Source organism: Salvia miltiorrhiza, chromosome 2 (assembly GCF_028751815.1).
Source record: "Salvia miltiorrhiza cultivar Shanhuang (shh) chromosome 2, IMPLAD_Smil_shh, whole genome shotgun sequence".
In the NCBI taxonomy this organism is placed as follows: Eukaryota; Viridiplantae; Streptophyta; class Magnoliopsida; order Lamiales; family Lamiaceae; genus Salvia; species Salvia miltiorrhiza.
In genome coordinates, this window is record NC_080388.1 from 73,116,741 (window position 1) to 73,138,954 (window position 22,214).

Genomic DNA, 22,214 nt, shown 5'->3' on the forward strand with positions numbered 1-22,214 from the left:
AAAAGTAAGAATAAATAAAGTATTATTAGTGGTGGGGCAGGTTTCCAAAAATGGAAAGAAAGAAAGAGGAAGTTATTTGGGGGACGTCCCAAAATGGAAAAAAATGAAGTTATTTTAGGGACAGAGGGAGTATTTTAAGTCGATGAATATGAAAATTTGGCCAAAAAATTATTGTACGTTTAATGGATGAAAATATTGTGCATTTCTATTATTGTTTGAATTGTCCAAAAAAATTTGGCTCGAGACCCTCGTACAAGTTCAACCCCTATCGATAATTCCTAGATTCAGCAGCAGCTACGACTTTCGAAACTTTCCATAATCGTTAAAGAAAGGAAAAGAAATTAGATTCATGAATCTATATATCATGGTGATGTAGTGATGTTTGCATTGAAGCTTTTTTGGCTTTGTTGGCTCTCCATCACGAGAAAACGTCCCATGCCATAATCCAACGGTCGGTACATGACGTTGCCATTATCCCTTAATAATCATTCATCTAATCTCTTTTCTAACTAATATTATTCTAATCATTCAACGCTAAGATTCTTCATTAATCCTCACTTTTGAATCCGATGGTGTATTTATTTAATTGATAAATTAATTTTAAAAAAATAGAGATAACAAAAAAAAAATTACTTTAAATCTCGCATTTCTTTTCCATCATGTTCTATAAAAGAGAATTTCACTGTCTTTCATTCTTTTTTTCACTCCAAAAAGGATAATATTATCCCTTTATTTTTGACGTGATAATATTATCCCTCGTTGAAATTGTTGTGACGGAATAGGATTAAATAGCGCAATCAAACAGAAAACGTAAAAAAGACACAGATTTACGTGGTTCACCAATTTGGCTACATCTACGGATAGAGAGGAGAACAGATTTTATTATGCGGCTAGGTTACAGATTACATGTCTCAAAGTGCGAAGCAGAAGTTTCAAGACATAACAACAGAAATAAAACAGGAATACTGAAAATTGGTGAAATTCTCTTTTGTATAAAATGATAAGAAAAAAAAAGAAAAAAAAAGATGAATTTAAAGGGAGAATTTTTTTATTATCCTTTATTTTCTCCTGATAAATTTGTCGATTCGACATAACACACCCTAAACGGCATTATAAATGTATTGAATTTTGAATCCCACCTTTATTTGTTTCTCTTCGTTCATAAATACTCCTTTTGTCCCCCCAAATAATTTTCTATGTTTTCTTTTTAGGCCGTTCTCCAAATAATTTTCTATTCATTTTAGAACAATATTCCACCACTGATAATACTCATTTGTTTTTATTTTTTTCATTTTCGCCACTCCTAATATTAATTATAACATCTTTTCGAATATTTCATAATAAAATAATGTCAAATATTTCGATCTACTTTTATTATCAATACAAATTCATTAATTTTCCAATTCGAGGGATAAAATGAATAAAATTGTCTAATGAAGAGGGAGAGAATGCAAAACCGAGTTTAATTAATCCAGAAAATGTTCTGGTATCTTGATTTATTGAATTTGATTACTGGCTAAATGAATCAATACATGAAACTATATGGAATCTCAACTTAATTCTATTCAGTCACAAATTCTACTTTATTTGTCACATATTCAAGATTAATTCACATCAAATATATGATGAGCTATCTAAGTTAATCTCCCTCTCCCTCTCTCTCTCCATCTCTATCTATACTCTCTTCTGAGAATCTTTGAAGAACACCTCTGCTCTGCATCATCATCATCCACAAGCTTCCGTTTTCGACTACTCGAAAAACCAGTGACTGAAACAGAGGATGGAAGATTCGAATCCGATCTCCTCAATTTAGCTTCTCTGTAAAAATTAGTAACATCCCTTAAAGGCCTCCTGCTCCCTTTCGTCTTCATCAAGGCGCATTTGCCCTTTTCCTCATTCGGGCCGGGCTTTTTCGACGTCGAAAATGGTGGGATATTCTCCTTGTTGTCATGCTCCGATGCAGAGATGTTCTTCACCTCCATTGATGGATGATGGAGAAAGTAAGTGAGGGTGCAGGAAATTTTGGGTGGTGTTTGGGAAATTTATAAGCATTGGTAATTGGAGGGAAGTTTGAAATTTTTTTAAAAAAATATGGTTTGAGGTTTTTTGTGAGATTGAGAATTGTGAATGGAAATGGGGAGTTTTGTTTGAATAATTTGGGGTTGATGGAGGGATTTTGCAATTTGGGAGTTTGGTTTGCAAGTTTTTTTGAGTTTGGGAAAAAAAATTTAAATATTTGGAGTGGAGGGAACTAAACTTAGTACTTAATTAAATTATTTAATTGAAATATGGAAATGGAAAAGGGCGGGTGGGAAACCTTTGTGTAGCGCTGCGGTGGCGCCTTTTCGACGTTGAATTTATTAACTTATATTTAAATCAAGATTCTTATCTATGAATATTCAATTTAGATAATTTACTTATTATGGAGTGTTACGTAGATTAGATGCTGTTTTTAGTGGAGTGAAATACATTAGATTTGTTATTTATTGAAGATAAAATTTTGTATTTTGTTTCGTGTAAAGAAATTATGAATATTGGATACCGGATAGAATTGGTTTTTTTCATCTCTTCAGTAACATTAAAATGAATAAAATCTTCTTTCTTAATAGAAATAAAAGGCAAATTAAAAATAAAAAAAAATGGCCAATCCCCATCCTAAATTCCAAAATTACATAATTATAGAAATTTTTTTAATAAAAGGAGTGGATCACAAATTCATGTACCAATTTATTTTAATGAATTGAGCAAATAATTTTAAAAATTGTGTGGCCATAGATTCAATGTAAGATCTTTAATCTCAAATATGAACAATACTACCACCATACCAAAAAAATAAATAAAAAATACATGGACCAATTATCAATTCTTGGGCTCGATCGAAATTTACATAATACTAAGTTTACTAACTCGTATGGTTTAATTTACTCTTTTTTTTTTTTTTTTTTTGGAGTTGGGAGAAGACAAACCATGTGGATCGAAATTTTATTGCTTGGATGTCCTCGAAATGACTCTTTTTAATTTGGCAAAACAAATTAAAAAATCCCCACTATTTTTGTTTCGATGAGTTATTCTTTTATTTATTTTATTTTATCAGATCCTTCTAGTTCTTTAATCCATATCATTATATCATTTTTTAGCGAATTTATCAATTTCACTAATTATATTTTACATCATCATATTATAATATAATTGGGTGAGAATTGGACGTTGGACATTTCTTGGATGAAACATCAGATAAATCCTCGCGTCTAATTTTCCAATATATAATCTCAGAATTTCAAGATAAAATAGAACAATTGCATATAAATTACATTTTCTGTAAGGAATATTAAATATATTTTTCTTAATATATGTGAAAAACATAAGTAGACTATGTTAATGAGACAAATGAAGTAGTATTATTTATATTTAGAAATATCATTTTCATATTTCATATTCTAGCATCTCGGTTTCTTGAATTAGATAGCTAAAATGAATCAGTACATGAAACTATTGAATTATATTCCATCACATATTCTACTTTATTAATCATTAAATCAAGAATTCACATCAAATACATGATGAACTATCTAAGTTAATCTCCCTCTCTCTCTCTCTCAATATCTATCTATACTCTCTTCTGAGAATCTTTGAAGAACACCTCTGCTCTGCATCATCATCAACGAGCTTCCGTTTTCGACTACTCGAAAAACCAGTGACTAAAACAGAGGATGTCAGCTTCGAATCCGATCTCCTCAATTCAGCTTCTCTGTAAAAAATTGTAACATCCCTTAAAGGCCTCCTGCTCCCTTTGATCTTCATCGAGGCGCATTTGCCCTTTTCCTCGTTCGGGCCGGGCTTTTTCGACGTCGAAAATGGTGGGATATTCTCCTTGTTGTCATGCTCCGATGCAGAGATGTTCTTCGCCTCCATTGATTGATGGTTGAGAATTTGTGATGAAGAAATTGGTGGCGGTTGGGAATTTTATAAGGCATTGATAATTGGAGGGAAGTTTGAAAAAATAAAAATTGGTTTGAGGTTGAAAATTGTGAATGAAAATTTGGGAAATTTTGTTTGAATAGTTTGGGTTGATTGATGGAGGGATTTTACTATTTTGGGAGGCCATGAAAATATTTGTCGAGTTTGGGGAAAAAATTTTAAATATTTTTGAATGGAGGGAACTAATTTGTTGGTAATTAATTTATTGATTATTGAGAATCTTGAAATGGAAAAGGGCGGGTTTGGACTTTTTATAACGCCGCGGTGGCGCCATTTCGTTATTGAATTATTATTATTATTATTAAATCTAGATTCGTTATGTATTTAACTGTCACGTAGATTAGATGTTGTTTTTAGTGAAGTGGAATACATTAGATTTGTTGTTTATTTGAAGATCAAATTTTTGGTATGATTTGTTTTTTTTTTGTGCGTAAAGAAATTATAGTACAATATGATATCGAAATCGCCATAATGAACTCTAATTAATATCACTAAAAATTAAAATTTGAAAAACTTATTATTCAAATAAATATAAAAAAAATATTTATAAAATTTTTGGTTATGCACATTAACTTCAAAATCTGTATAATTATAAAGCTTCTAGATTCATCTAATTTTGCAAATGAATTGAATTTGTCAATCTAAATTGTATTTTGTCAAATAAGTCACAACGTATTTCGATCTTACTAGCAAACTTTAATTAAATTAAAAAATTTATAACTATCACAATTTTTTTTTATCAATATGTAAAACCATAAAGAGTTGAGTAATTTACAAACTATTATTATAACTACTTTTTCAAAGCCCACGGTCAAAAGTGAGTCAGAGTAGGCTACAAATCTATGGGCCAATTATCAATTATTGGGCTTGATCAATTACTAAAAATTTACATTGTCGTTATGTAAATCCATATATAGTTCAATTATTCTCCATTCAAAGTTATTTTTATTTTGAAATCCTGAACTTTTTTTCTTCTTAGAGTGTGTTTACATGGATAAATTTATCATTAAAAAAGAAGGGATAACAAAAATTTATACATTTAAATGTCTCATTACTTATCCAACATTTGACACAAACGAGAAGTTCACCATTTTTCCTTCCTTATTTTTACATCAATGATGGATAATATTATCCGTCAATTTTTTGGGTGATAATATTATCCATCATTGAATTGAAAATAAGGATGAAAAATTTGTGAACTTCTCTTTTGTGTCAAATGTTGAAAAATAAAATAAACATTTAAATGCATAAATTTTTGTTATTCCTTCTTTTTCAATGATAAATTTATCCATCAAAGTAAACGCACCATTAATATAATAAGTTGAAGTGCCTATCATATATTGTGTCCCTTTATTGAAGCTTGTATATATTTTGTATGTTGTGTTTTTACCTTCCTCTTCTCATTCAACATATTTAATAATTTACCTAATATAATAATGACAGGTACACCTAAGTTGTTCAAAATATACGAACAAAGTAAAATTATTGTGACATCTACTATTTGAAGTTAAAAACGCTTTATTCTAATCGAGCGATGTACAAGTCTTTGAGCTCAATATCATCAGCAAGTATAACTATTTATAGGCTTCAATCAATGGATGTACAACCCACTGTAGCAATCATCATATTATTATAATATTAATATTAATATTACTCCCTCCGTCCCATAAAGCATGACACAGTTTCATTTTTTGTCTGTCCCACGAAGCATGACACGTTTCTAAAAATAGCAACAAATTTATCCTTTATACACATTTTAACTTTTTCACCTACCACGCTTAACACACAAAATACCAATTTCTTAATTTCCATGTCAAAAAGAACTGTGTCATGCTTCATGGGACGGAGAGAGTAATAATTAGTATTAATATTGAAATAACTAGTTGCCCTTATTATGGGCTTCTACTTTATCAATCACGCCGAGTTGTACCACCTACTATGCAATCGAGCATTACCTCTCATTTTTTATTTTTTATTTGAAAAAAAAAAAGGTATGCAATCAAGCCAAAGTGAATCGATTATTATTAACCTATCATATAATGTGTTAGGGCTTAATTTATGTCTAACACAAGCTAGTTCATTTAATGGCGCTTTCACAATTTTACTTCTTTGTTATGGAATTTGTCTTCTTCTTCTTATTTGGAAGTGGAATTTAATGATTTGGTGTATCCTCCTTGAGGCGTTTGATTTGGTGGATAAGGTAGATAAAATTGATAGAATACAATAGAATTGAAGGATGATTAGATAATCAATCCAATTTTAAGCTAATAAATAGTCGTCCAAATAGATGATGAGAGGGTGAGCGGTGCCAGATCTAATGAATAATCGTCCAGATTTTGAACAGTAGCAGTGGCAGATCTAATGAACAACTGGGAAAAAAAAGAATTTTTAGTAAATAAATAAATAAATAAATAAATAATTTGAAATAACCATTTTACCCCTCTACATTTTTTGGCCTGGAAAGACCGCTATATATATATATATATAAGAAATACAGAAGATAATATAATACATTGTTTTAATAATAATAGTATCAACATTAATTCTTTTACATTTTATAATTATTTGTTTTATTAATTTGTTAAATTGTGTTATTTTTGTCCTATTTTCCTTTCTTAATTAAATTTCAATGTTGTTTTGAATTAATATAAAAGTTAAAGTAAAATTATAAATTATTAATAATAAAAATTAGTTTATTTTTTTTAGAAGATGAAATATTTTTTAAAACGCATAAAGGTAGATATTTATATGCTTTCAATATACTTGTTGTTGAATTAATGAAATGCGAACAATTATTTATTATAGTAAGTGATTGAGTTATAATCCTAAACCCATCAATATTCTACTTGGACATAAAAATAAATCGTGCATAATACTAATGACTTTTAGATGTCATACTTCAACAAATTCAACCTTCTCTAAGAACTAATCCTGGATCAACTCTTGAGTGTGAGTTGATGAGTTATACATCACAGACCGAATCATACTAAACATGTTAAAATAGATTTGCATTTGATCTAATCCCTATAAATGCATATAAGTATTTATTTATTGAGAAATATTATAATACATATTTTATATAAGCACCATTTTTATTAGCCCATGTTAGCGTTAACATAATTTATCATGTAGCGTAACATTTTTTATTGATAAATTAATAATATTAAATAAAAAAAATTAAAAATCTCGTCACAAGAGACTCAATCCTGAGATATTTGATTTCAGACATTAACACGTTACCGCTTAATCAACACACACGTGGCCTAACATTCTTTTATATGTATATATATACTTGCACACACACACATGCGTGAAATATGTGTGGATAAAATAAATACTATGATGCAAGTTGTTTAGTTGATGAAGGAGACGTGCTAGCATTTTGTTTTTGTAGAAGTCATAAATTGCATGCGGATAAACATTCAATACGGATTTCAGAATAATTTGGCGTCTTCAATGATCACGCTCGTATCTTCAATAATATCACATTTTTATTTTATTTTATTTTTTTCATTTAAAGTTGCCTGTCAGAATATTACATCGTTTTCTTACTTACCTACCTCTAAATCACATCCACACATATTTTGACACCTTTTTACAAAGTTTAAATTATCTCTCCACCAAAAAAAAATCCTCAAAAGAGACAGATGCAATTTTTTATAAAAATAATTAAATATATTATGAGTAAAAAATGAGTTTTATTTTAAAAATATTTACCATATTTATAATAAGTGTGGTGTGAATGTGAATTTTAACAAAAAATTAAGAGATGTGTATAAAATAGAAAAATAAATCTTACCGAATTGATTTGTTAGGTAATAAATAAATGGTTTGTGAAATTATTTTTTTATAAATATTGCGTGAACAAGATAAAGTATAGGTGTATGGCTCTTTGGCTGATAAAATTATCATGGAAAAATGAGGGATGACAAAAAATTATTTCTTTAAATCTCCTCTTTCTTTTCCCTCATTTTCTATAAAATAGATTTTCCGCATTTCTCTAATTCTCTTTCATCCTTTTTCTCTGAAGAAGAGATAATATTATCACACCGAAAATGGAGGGATAATATTATCCCTTCTTGGAGTGGAAAGAAGGAATGAAAAAATGGTGAAATTCTTTTTCGTAGAAAATGAGGAGGAAAAATAGGGGATTTAAAAAGAGAAAAAAAAAAGTATCCCTCATTTTGTCATGAAAAAATTAACAATCAAAGAGAACACATTCTAGGGATATATGTCCTAAAACGGAAAGACTACACTTATGGTGAACGGACGAAAATGACAAAAAGATCACACTTATCGTGGACGGAGGGAGTGTAATGATAATTAATTATATTATGATTGAAGAAATGAGTCCACCATGTGATAAAAAATTTCTAAAAACTGAAAGAGACTAATTTTTATAGATATCCTAAAATAGGTAAATGTGACTATTTTCTATGGATGAATGAAATATATAGTTGGCAAGAAGATTGATACGTATGTTCACATATTTGTGACCATAATTGGTATTTAGTTAAAGTCGATAGTTTTTATTTATTTTCATATTACTCTTTATTCCAATGTTTTAAAAACTAATATACTATGATTATCAAATTTACAAAGTTACATAAAATCAAAGTTTGTGTTATTCATTCTCACTAATTTTAAAGAGCAAAAATGATAGTTTTTACATAATTTTAATTTAATGATTCACGTAACAATTTATAAGGTATTAGAATAAAAAATAATAATAATAACTAAATATCTAGTTGGTTGCAAGCTAGGTCCTGCTATTTTTCTTTTTCGTTAAGATAGCTACAAATTTTTTAATCTTTATCTTCTGTTAGAATTTCAAATTGAAAATGATTTGCAAGGAAAACGTTTAAACCAATGTTTTTTTTTTTTTTTAATTTAGAAAAACCAGTGTTGTTTTGACCCAATAATTAATTATGGATGTTGCCTGTCAAAGTAGTTTTTATCGATATTTTTGGAAAACTAGGATGCAGATTTAACAATATGTTAGTTGGGAAATAATTGACATTTTGAAACTTTACCAGGAATGTTGAAAAATAGAAAAGAAATTTATTATAGGGGTGGATTAGCAACCAGCCCTTTAAATTTGGGTTTCTTCGATAAGAACTATTCCCACACTACTTTTTAGAGTTAGTTTGACCATCTTTCAAATTTTTATTTTGAATTATTTATACTTACATTATTATTATTGTTATTATTATTATTATTATTATTTAAAAAACAGGCAGACCATATACATTTTGGTGTGGATAACGATGAAGCCAAAATTATTTTTCAAGGCATAAAGTTTTTTTTTTTTTTTTTTGGGCGTAGGGTTGTAAATAAAGTGAGCTATAGTTGTAAGCTATTTGAAATTCGATTAAAAAAAACTTGTTCGGAGCTCGATTAAATAGTAAACGAGTCAAGTTCGAATCTAATTTAAGCTTGATGATTTTGTCGAGTCGAGCTCGAATCTGATAGCACTCGGCTCATAGCTCGTGAATATGTTCGAAGAGTTTCGATTGTTCGCGAACATGTTTGAGAGTCTCTTCACGAACATTCAATTGAATTAGTGCACGTATCTTAAACTAATCGAGCTTGACTGCTTGAGCTCGAGTAGCATATTAATTACTAATAAATTTTTCCTAAATTTTTAATGAGTTCGAACTTGAACATCATCTATACAAATATCTAACGAGTCAAACGACATTATCGAGTGTCACACGAGCCGAATTCGAACCGAGCTCGAACTTGGTAATTGGGTTATACGAGCCGAGCTCGATCAACAATATTTAAAGCTCGATTCGAGCTCGAGCCGAACTCGAATATCCAAATATTTAAATTAATCGAGTAGCCGAGCTCGAACCTGTTAGTATCCAGCTCGGCTCAGCTCGTTTACAATCCTACTTTCATGGGAGACAAACAATCTTACATTGAAATATATCATGATATGGACATTTTTCACTTGTATACATGTGTGTTTGTGTGTGCATATGTATGGTTTGTTGGGAGAAGAAGATGTGTCAACAAAGGTCCATTTGTTTGAATTAATTAGGTTAATTACTATTTATTGTAAATACGTACAAATTTTTAAGATGATAACGATTAGACGAAACACCTGTTAATTGACTATACTAAATATCTCACTTTCAGCGGCAGGTTAGAAAAAGAAAATGTGTACAAATTAATTGTTATCACAATAATAAAAGCAGTTGTACACTCTATAAACTAAGTAGCAAATTAATTAGTTGGGCGAGAGCGTCCGAATTAATTAGCATTCGATCTCGTTTTACAAATTATAACGAAGGGCTTGAAATCTAAAAAATCTTCATGTTGATTAGGTCAATTTATAGTGCCGGCGAATCGTGCGTGTCGGGTCGTTATCCGGTCGATACGATAACGACACAACACGGCACGACACGATAAAGTCAAACATGAACATGATCTATTAAAAATTGATCTACACGAATATGAACTTGAAACGGTCTACACAAACACGAACACGGCCACGACACAAAAACATTAGTAATACGATTTGAATCGTGTTGACACAACACAAATACGACACAATCTAATAAAAAATCTGATTAAACTCGACCCGATAACAATACGATACAAATATGAATTAATATAAATAAAGAAGGGCGTGAATTTTGTGTCGCTTGGCGGCAGATCAAAGGGTGGGATTAGTAAAAAAAATCATCTCCAAAAAATCAAAACTCTAACTCTAGATAATAATTAAAATAAATATTTAATAAAAATAATAATATTAATTCTAACGGTCCCGACATGTCGACATGAGATTATCGTTTTCTTATTAGGTCGAAACTATAACACTAATCCATTAATATCATGTAATTTTGTATTGTGTCCAAAATTACTAGTTCTAAATCTATAACCAAAAAACAGTAATAGGGAATTTTAAAATAATTAAGAAGTTGTACTTGTTCCTTTTAAGACATCAAAGGGATGAAAAAAAATGGTAGTACTTTATATGTTCAAAAAACATTTGAACAAGAGCTAATTTTTTAACAGGATATACTCCATCTGTCCCTGAAATAACTTACTATTTTTTCTTTTTGAGACGTCTCCCAAATAACTTCCTCTTTTTTTCTTTTTTTTCTTTTTTTTTTCATTTTTGGCAATTATTTCATCACTAATAATACTTTATTTATTCTTACTTTTCACTTTTCACCACTTCCAATACTAATTATAGCACATTTTCACAATTTTCAATAATAATTATAACACTTTTTGTCCACTAACAATACATTTTACAATTTTTTCTTAAAACTCGTGCCGTCTCCAAATAGAAAGTCATTTCAGGGACGGAAGGAGTATAACTTTATTTTATTCAACCATTTAGAGTCACGGTGTATTCCTCAGGAAAAAAAGAAGGAAAATAAGTAGTTGAGAGGAATTAAAGTACTTGAACATTTGGATAAGAATCAAAATTGCAAGTTTTGACAAATTGAGCCATATATAGTTGCTTTAAAAAGCACAATATTTTGAACATATTTATCTACTCACAGTCTCACAGCAACGCTCACCTAACATTTATTAAAATTTGTATAAAATAAACTAAGTATACTCTTTCAAGACAGAGGAATTATTAATTATAGACGTTCGTAATAAAATTCCTTTTCGTTATTATGTTACTTTATTAATAATTAAAAATCTAAAATTTATTTTGCCAAAGGTGAAGATATATTTTTCAATGTATAAAATATTATATATATACATGTATATATGATTTTAAGAAAATATAATAATAATAGAGCTCCTACGTAAACTTTGTCCATTAAAGTTCTTTAGTGTTAGTATATATGTAATTCATGTGCATATATAGGACATTTTCTTTTAAAAAAAATAAAACTATTTTGGTACATTGAAAGAAAACATGTGGTCAACATGAAACAAAATTGCAAAGTGCAAAATTTGTATACAAACTGAGAAATCAAATTTTATAACTAGAATATGGTATATAGCAAACGTGAGATTGAAACTATCAATTTCCAATCATTAAAAGATAAGATGATTGCACAAAGTGTTGATGATGTGACATAATATTAACGAGGCCATCAACCTAATTCCATGTAAATTTTGACTTTGGCGTTTAATACTTAATTTATTTTTTCAATTATATATATATAAAGTGATTCAAATAAATTCAAATCCGAATTGAATAATACATTATGATTTTGTTATAAAATTATTATGAATTTCTAGTAAAAAGGTATTAGTAACTAACAAAAAAATTATCTATGATATTCAAAACCTCGACTATGTATTTATTTATCAAAATGATGAATCGAACTGTAGATTATCACGATCTAAATATAAAAAATAAATACATATTTTATACAATAAATATTGTATCAAAGAACTATTATTGGATCATTTCAATTATTGCTGGCCACACACAAACTGGACTCGAACGCAAGTAGTCAAATGCTTAACACACAACATGCAAATTACAACTACATTAACTAACATATGTACTCAAAAATATCTTAAAACTATATTTAGTATTATTCTTATGTTTATATAAAACCCTCAAATTAATTTTTACCCCCTTTTTTTTAAAGTAGTTAGTTGAAGTATACCTAGTATATATTAATATACTCCCTCCGTCCCACTCCAATAGGCTCGTTTCTTTTGGGCACCGAAATTTAGAAAATTTACTTTTTAGTAGGAAATTGGTAGAAAAGTGGTGTGGTCCACACCAATTAAGTACACATTTTTTACTCAAAATAGAAAACGAGCCTATTAGAGTGGGACATCCCAAAAAGGAAAACGAGGCTATTGGAGTTGGACGGAGGAAGTACGTGCATGCAGATTTAATGTTCAATTGTGCAGCATAATTTTATTTATTATTTATTATTTATTTATTTATTTATTATTTTTATTATTTTTTTTTGGAAATTAAAGGTTATTCATTGTGACTACTTTAGCAAGCTGTAGGCATAAATGCCACAGACCTGAAGCTGCATATATTACTCGATCGAGCCGATCTTATATTTCAATTTTTATTTTTATTTTTGTTTTTAATTTCAAGAATCAAGCCTTCTTCTATATTCGTGCTTTCTTTTATATTTCGGTTATTATATTTCTATCATATCTATTATATAAATTCAATTAATATGTTCTCCCTCCATCTTCAAATAAGTGTCATAATGTAGATTTTTTTGGGTCCGTTTTTAAGTGTCATATTGTGGAATTTCAGAGTAAAATTAAGTTGAACTTTCAATTTTACTCATGTCTTAACATTATAATTAAATGAAGTCTTGAAGTTAGGAAACATGATCATTAAGGGTATGCATGTAAAATTATACTCCTCCTTGATATGTGTAATTTTGTGTCATATGACATTAATTTATTTAAAAAGGCAGGGAGTATTATATAATCATATTTTCTTTTAAAGATAATCAATAATAATTTTTTTTTCTTTTCGTGATGATTTGAACTCTGAACTTAATAATTAAAAGAGAAACGTCTTATTATTAATTAAGTTGCGCTTCAAATCTCAACCGATATGTGCTTTATTTCACATGCACTATGCAGGGGTCTTTTCGTCAAATTTTTGCAATGTTCGTTAATTTTGATTTTTCATTTATTTTGACGTACATTATTGGTCGGAATCATAACTACACGAGAATAATCACGCAATTATGTGTATTTAAACCGTACAAGCTTAATTATTGGGTTTTAAAAATACCGTACGAGATTAATAAAAAGGAACATATTCTATATTTAATTATGCATGAAGGCTAATTCCTTCAAAATAAAAATTTGATACAATAAAATTTGTGGCACATTGGCACTACTCACTAGGTCGCTTGGCAGTTAATTAACCGCAAAAGTTTTTGTTTATATGTATATTTATTTATATTTATATATGGTAACGAATACCTATCTACTTGTGTTGTAGATGTATTAATGAACGTACCATGAGGAAATAATAATTATGAACATACATTGTGAAAATAGTAAATTCAATGAGATAAAGATAATAAACTAATAGAATCCCAATTTACTGCGATAGTGCGACGTCGTTGAATTGGTGCATAAAGTTACAAAAAAAAAAAAAAGCCACTTAAATCTCGTGATTTTTTACACCATTAATTCAAAATATGACTGATAAGAAAAATAAAAAGGTCAATTTATTAATTCAATAGACCCACAGCTCTCTCATTCAATCACGATTGATGCAACATACATATCAACTCATGTTTTATTGTTTTTCTTAGTAAAGATATATATATATATATATATATATATATATATATATATATATTGCCACACAAATTCACTATTAATTAATGTTGGGCTCAAGAATAATAATTTCTAAAATTGAAATTGGCCACTTTGATATGAGAGAGAGAGAGAGAGAGAGAGAGAGAGAGAGAGAGAGAGAGAGAGAGAGAGAGAGAGAGAGAGAGAGAGAGAGAGAGGTGTGTGCTTGAGGGATCTCCATCAAGCTTGGATATGAGTGGGAAAGAGAATGGAGTGGAGGGCCCCCAAGAAACGAAAATGACACATAAACCCACAAAAGAAATTAAAGATGAAGAAAAGCCAAAACTCAAGAAAGGAAAAGAAAACAAGATGGGATAATCAATCCCATATTTTACTTATTCCACTTTGATCCATTACTAGTTTAATTATTTTATAATCATTTATTATAGAATTGATAAAATTGAAAAATCATAGTATACTCTAAATTTAGACTAATCAATTATTAATTTAAATATTTAGAAATATTTATAAATTTTAATTGAATTAATGAACCCTAGTAAATTATACTCTCTCCGTCTCACTTCACTTGGCCTACTTTCGTAACAAATTTTCACTACAAGACCCACATACATTACACTACACTTTATACTACAATCTTACTTTTCTTAATAATCGTGCCGAAAAGAACTAGATCAAGTGAGGTGGGACGGAGGGAGTAATAAATTAAAAATGAAGAATAAGTAATTGAAAAATACTAAAAATTAAAAGTGAGACACTAAAAGTAAAATAAAGGTCCCATGTAAAAAAAAAAAAGATAATAAAATATTCATTACATTCTTTTCTTTAAAAACACACACACAAAAAACACAGAGTGAAAGAGATGTATGGCTAGAAATTTATATGAAGATTATACACACAATTAATATAAATAAATCAGCTCATAATTAAAAAAGCACACACATCACAAACTGCGAGAAGTGTAGAGGTAGCTCCCACCTACTGTTCCATTCATTTCTCTTCCAACTCAAATCAAACCCTCTCCCAAAATTAAATTCAATCCTCTCTTCTATAAATCAATCTCAGCAATCTTTCCGCCGTCCCTTTTCGGGATCTTCATCAGCCGCCGCCGCCGCCGCCGCCGCAGAGATTTTCTTTTGCAGCTGGCAGCCTATATTCTGCAAACTAACGTCACAGCTTTTTAATTAATCAGGTAATTAATTAAAGAGAGATACCCACATCTCCTTTTTATTTATAGTAATAATTAGTTTCAAGATCCCATGAGCCGGAATCAAGAACCGGAGCCATGAAAGGTGCAGCGCAAGGCGGCGGCGAGATCGTGCAGGTCGACGGCGGCCAGATTCTCCGCGCCACCGGCCGGAAGGACCGCCACAGCAAGGTCTACACGGCCAAGGGGCCGAGGGACCGCCGCGTGCGCCTCTCGGCCCACACGGCCATCCAGTTCTACGACGTCCAGGACCGGCTCGGCTACGACCGGCCGAGCAAGGCCGTCGACTGGCTCATCAAGAAGGCCAAGGCCGCCATCGACCGGCTCAACGAGCTGCCGCCCCAGCCTGTCGGCTGGGGCGGCGGCGCCCCGACCCCGGAGTCAAACCCTAGCTCCAACGACCTCGCGCTGGAGCAGTCTCAGTCCCAGTCTCAAGTTGTCTGCGAATATGATTTCGCAGACAACAACAACAACAACAACAGTAATAATAATTCGGGCTCGTTTATGGCGGGGGCCGGGGCCGGGGCGGATCTCATGAACACCATGAAGTCCTTGTTTCCAACCAGCAGTTTTGCGGGTTTCGACAATGATCCTTGTCAGGACTCGTCTTTTCAGACGAGAGACCTCGGCCTGTCCCTTCAGACGTTTCAGGCCGACCACCACCGCCAGGAGAATTCCAACATCCCGATTCATGGAAGTTTCCATAGAATTGACGGCTGGAACGGCGGTGGCGGCGGCGGCAGTGGCGGCGGAGGCGCAATTTTTGGGCAGGGTTTGCCATTTTCTCAAAGGGAACTACTTCAGTCCAACACGGCCGTGAATCCGTGGAATCAGAGGCCGTTGATTTCAGCAAATCATCACGATCACGATCAGCATCAGCCACGTGGCGGCTTCGAGCTCGGATTTCGTGTTCCAGCTCGGATTTACGGCGAGGAAGAGGCGGCGGAGAATCACCGATGAATGAGACGATTCACTAATAAGTAGGTAAACTTTTTTTTTTTTTTTTCAAATTTTTTTCTCAGAAGAATTATATGTGTATTGAATTTTTCTTGAATCCATTTTATTTCTAGGTAATGAGCTTCATCTTGCAAATTTCTTCCGCAGCAGAAAAGAAAATTGCGTGGAAAGAATATCATGGTTGGAGACTTTGATTAAGCTGTGTTGAATTCTTTTTTTGTTCTTTAATTTCTGCCAATAATTTTTCTGACATTTGTTTGATTTAAATTTCTAGTTTAATATTTGCTTGAAGCCTTGAACAAGTGAATTAATGTTATATAGGTCAGATTCTTGCTTTCGGAGTTGCTGCTTTGATTGATTTTCTTATATTATATCAAATACTATATAGGGTGGGAAAATTTTGTTTATGGAAATATTTTTGGTTTAGAATTTGGGTTGAACTCTGAAGCTGATCAACCCAGTACCTTAATTTTTTTTGCTTATTATGAAATTCAAACTCAGTTTATTGAATTCGTCAAACAAATTGATAAATTAATCGTAGATCTTGTTGATTTAAATATTGAAAATTGTTTCAATTTTATATTTAAAAAAAAATATTTTAATCCATCTATATACATATGGTTGAGTTTCCATACAAAATCATCTAAAATAAAAATTAAGAAGCTTGCAATAAAGTATAGTACTTTCGTGGTAATAAAGTATATGCACTTAACGTATAAAGTAATTGCATTTTCATGGTAATAAATTGTCCTGTATTTTTGATTCCTATGGGATTCGAATCCATAACCACGAAAGTGCAGATAGTACTTTATAGGATTACTTCCGTCCCTCAAACATCTTTCTAAGAGAGAGCGACATAGATTTTAATAAAAGTTAATTGTGTATTTGATGAATGGAAAACATGTCTCGCCAAAGGTGAAGACTGTAAGGGTAATAGTGAGTGGAGATGTGGAATTATTCCTAAAAATAGATTAGGAAGATATTTTGTGGACGTATCAAAATAGAAAGAGAGGAAGATATTTGAGGGATGAGAAAGTGTATAGGTCAAGTATAAAGAGATTATAATTTGTATGTTAAGAGTTGTTTTTATAAATTTTTCGCTACCTTTGAGATTCGAACTCAGGACCTGAATTCATCCAACAAGGTGATGAATCAACCGTAGATTTTGATGATCTAAGGGCTGAAAATTATTCATATTTTATAATAAAAAATGTGTTTTTATCCCAGCCCTCCCTCTTATATATATATATATATATATATATATATATATATATATATATATATATATATATATATGTATATATATAGGAGTGGGCTACAGTGAGAATACATCTTAAAATAAGAAATAAGAGTAATTTTCAATGTATGAATTTTATGTAGAACACGTATGAATTCGCTGTATAAAGATATGAATTGTGAAAAATAAATGTTTGCTACATTTGAGATTCGAACTCATGACCAGAAATCCATCCAACAGGGTTACGATCAACCGTAGATCTTGATGATCTAAGGGCTGAAAATGATTCTTATTTTATATCTTATGAAGTGTACTTATTTTAGCTCTCCCCTATATATATATATATATATATATATATATATATATATATATATATATATATATATATATATATACAGAGAGAGAGAGAGAGAGAGGGAGGGAGGTTCGAATGAGAACGGAGAATCATCCTCAATCCTTGGATCATACTCCCTCCGTCCCACTTAAGACGCAACATTGCTTTTGGGCACAAGATTTAAGGAAGGAGTGATAAAGTAGGAGAGAAGAAGTAATAAAGTGATAAAGTAGGAGAGAGAATGTAATAAGAAAATATTTAATTAGTGTTAGTTTTTGCCAAATAAAGAATGTAGCATCTTGGTTGGGACGGCCCAAAAAGGAAAATGTTGCATCTTGGGTGGGGCGGAGGGAGTAAAAATCAACGGTGGATGCATTAACTTGATGGATGAATGCACCACCCGAGTTCGAATCTTGAAGGGAGAGCGATTTTTTTTTTCATTTTTCCTGTATGCAGTTAATTGCACAGCGAATGCAGACTATGCAGTAACTTTACATCCCAGTGCAGTATTCTCAGTTCTCATTTTAAATTGCGGTTTTCACTATAACCACCCTATATATATGTGTGTGTGTGTGTATATATATATATAGGGAGAGGTTCAAATAAGAAGCACTAAATAAAATTAGAACGGAGAACCATTTTAAGCCATTCGATCATCAAGATCTACGGTGGATGCATCATCTTGGTGAATGAATGCAGATCCTGGGTTCGAATCCTGAAGGGAACAAAAATTTTATTATTTTCGGATGCATTAAATTTAATAGCGAATGCATTAATTTATATAGCAGATGCATTGATTTTAATGGTTCTTATGTTCTCACGATAAGTGTGGTTCTCATTATAACTGCACCCTATATATATATATATATATATATATATATATATATATATATATATATATATAGGGAGAGGTTCAAGAAAGAACCATAAATAAAAAAAGAACGGAGAACCATTTTCAGCCATTCGATCATCAAGATCTACGGTGGAGTATCATCTTGTTGGATGAATGCAGATCCTGGGTTCGAATCCTGAAGGGAGCAATTTTTTTTTATTTTTTTGAGTGCATTAATTTTAACAGCGAATGCATTAATTTTTTCTGTGAATGCATTAGATTTGATGGTTCTCACGTTCTCACATATAATGTAGTTCTCTCTAGAACCACACCCTATATATATATATATATATATATATATATATATATATATATATATATATACATATAGGGATGGGTTATAATAGAAACCAACCCTTATGTGTTAACTAGGAACTATTTTAGATCATTGATCTTGATTAATTGAACGGTACAGATTAAATAGTAAATGGCTTGGATTTTTTGTTTTTTAATTGCTAAAAATCGGCCAACAAGTTAATCTTAATAAGGATTTGATTTTAGCAAATCAAATCTTTCAAATTTAGCCATGAGATTTTATACAGGATTCACGTAAATCATTTAATATTCAATACAAACTAACAATTTGTAATCATATATATCTCGTCCATTATATAAGAGTTGAACATGAATTTAGCATTTCATTTGTTGCTACAAATACTTCCCAAATACAAATACATTCATTTGGTTTGCTATATGTTGATAAATTATATTTTTTGAGGTATACATCAATGCTTTTATTTGTTCTAAGATATTGATGTTTTGAAATGCATTTGGGCATTGGAAGTGGCTGCTTGAGTATTATGCTTTTATATTAAATCGTAGATGCTTATTTTATTATATCTTATTGCTTAAATATTCATTGGTGCTTATACTGGTTGATCTTGTATCATGTTTTTTATGTTGGATTTTTTCGTCGAATATTTTTTAATACAATAGTTAGTGTTGTTCCCATCGAGCAGCCTCCAAACTTCGGAGAAACAAATAAATACTTTTAAACTAAATGCTAATTACTAGAATTCTAATTGTTAATTATGTCACTCCAAACTTTGGAGAAACGAATAATTACTATTAAACTAAATGCTAATTACTTGAATTCTAATTGTTAATTATGTCACAATTCAGTGCTAAATACTTTCTAATTCTCTAGATTTTAATCAATAATCATTAACATTTCTAAATTATATAGTAAAATTCTAATGTTGAATTTATGTGAATTTAATATAATAATATGTTATATATACTACATGCAGTTATATACTTAGAGCTCGGTTTTTGGCTAAAATGAAAGTAATGAGTTTTAAGTTGACATTGCCAAAAGCATGAAAATTAAGAACCATTATTTTTTATTTATTTTTACGGTGGATTTTTATAATTTCTTTTTATTTTTGCTTTGGAACTCTTTTGCTAATTATTGAAACGTTAAATGCTTTGGATGCAAGAATATATTTTTTTTCTTATACATTAGTTAGTTATGTTTTCATAAGTCAGATGGAGAAATGAATAATTACTTTTAAACTAAATGCTAATTACTCAATTTGTAATTGCTAAATTCGGCACAATTCAGTGCTAATTAATACTAACTGTAACTATGAAACAATAGAAATAATAGAGAGAGAGAGAGTATTAATTGTAACTATTAAATAAATGAGAGAGAGAGAGAAATAGATAAGTATTAAAATAATTTACACAATTAATAGTATTTATAAAACTAATATTATGATCTAAATGATTCCACTAAATAAGGGACACACGGTTAATTGAAAGATTCCACAAAAAAAGGCGTAGACATTTAATTAGTTATTAAGTCTTAAACATTAATTATTATCAATTAATCTTGTCCATAGATTTTTAAAATGAAGGGCTCATATTGGTTCCTAGTTAACACATAAGTTAATGTTTTCATTTGATCTCTCCTCTATATATATATATATATATATATATATACACACGAATGAGAAGAAACTTTTATTTCTTGAACTATTGTAAAAATCATACTTTTAATATGCAATAATACATTATTTGATGACAATAGTAAATTACATAAAGATTAATAGATCAAATTAGATTTTACACATTAAAAGGAGAAAAAGTTTCTATCTAATCCTGATAAAACTAATTAGAGATGGGTATTGCAAAATGTTACATCACTTTTGATGTGAGCTCTATCTAGGAAATTGAATAGTAAAATAAAATATGTTTTGAACTCAATCAAGTGTTCCAAACATGAACCAAATTTTCCAAAACAGGCATAACGAAATAAGCTGTTCTGTTGCTTGATTGCCCATTATGGGAGAAGCATTGATTGTTTTTAAGAAAAGTTTGGAGTTTTTCCTTCTGAAAATGTTGTCTTTGAAATATATTACTATTATTTTAGATAATATTGTTAATTTCATATGTCTTTTCTTCAACTTTTTAATGCATGTCGTATTGAATCTTATGTTCTCATAATTGACATACAGCAAGTTGGTGTCATGTACTTGAAGAATGAGTTCTTAGAAAAAAAAAAGAAAAGAGAGAACCAATTTTCATTGAATAGTTGGTCAAATCAAAACCCATCAAATGCATTAAAAATTTGAATTAAGTTATACCAAACACCACCTAAATTATAAATACTATTCCCACAGTCGTATCAGTATTTGCCTAATTATTATAGTGAGACATCCCACTTTTCATACTGTTTTTAGTAAAACATTAACCATTTAAAATATTATTAACACTAGGCATAATTAATGATATTTTAATAAATTTTATTTTTATAAAAAATATTAATAATATAATAGATATAATAGTGAAATATAATGGCACAAACAAAATTATGAGACACTGAATCTCATCCCTGCGGGCCCCCCCTAGATCTTGATTTGTTAAATCGATTGACACATTTTTTTTTGCGTGCGCAAGCACACACACATATATAAATAGAAAAGTTTCGTTTATTAAATTGAGGTTTATTATAAAGTGAAAAGGAAAAAACATCCCTTGAAAGCACAAAATGCAGACTAAGGGCAAAAAGCTTAAAAAGCAAAGGAGAACAACTCAAAAAGGAAAGTCAGGATCATTATCCAAATCATCCGACCAACGCCTATGGACGACATTATTCATTGCAATCATACTAGGCCTATTGGTGACGTCAACCACAAACTCCCTCGGCTTGTTACCCATTTCTTCCGCATTCCTGAGACGACTTTTAATACAACCTTCCGGAATTGCATGTATAGGCTCTCGTCCCTTTACCGAGCCCTTTGGACGACCACGTCCGCGCTTCTGCTCCGAGAGCAACTGCATCCCCTGATTAACTTGCTCCTCTAACCTAATAATACGACTCGCCATGTCATCCGGAGAAGAAATGGAATTATTATCAAAA

General features: G+C 30.4%; 1 protein-coding gene across 2 annotated transcripts; it reads left to right on the plus strand.

The window, feature by feature from the left end:
* The first annotated feature begins 15,137 nt into the window (after positions 1 to 15,137).
* On the plus strand, positions 15,138 to 16,722 carry LOC131009176 (transcription factor TCP4-like). 2 transcript variants are annotated; one of them, XM_057936420.1, is made up of 2 exons: positions 15,138 to 16,414; positions 16,501 to 16,722. In XM_057936420.1, the coding sequence occupies exon 1, from the start codon at positions 15,509 to 15,511 to the stop codon at positions 16,388 to 16,390; it is 882 nt and encodes a 293-aa protein (XP_057792403.1). In that variant the 5' UTR covers positions 15,138 to 15,508; the 3' UTR covers positions 16,391 to 16,414; positions 16,501 to 16,722. The 2 variants fall into 2 exon arrangements, with proteins under 2 accessions (XP_057792403.1, XP_057792404.1); XM_057936421.1 differs by having other exon boundaries at positions 15,138 to 16,410.
* Positions 16,723 to 22,214: the final 5,492 nt, after the last annotated feature.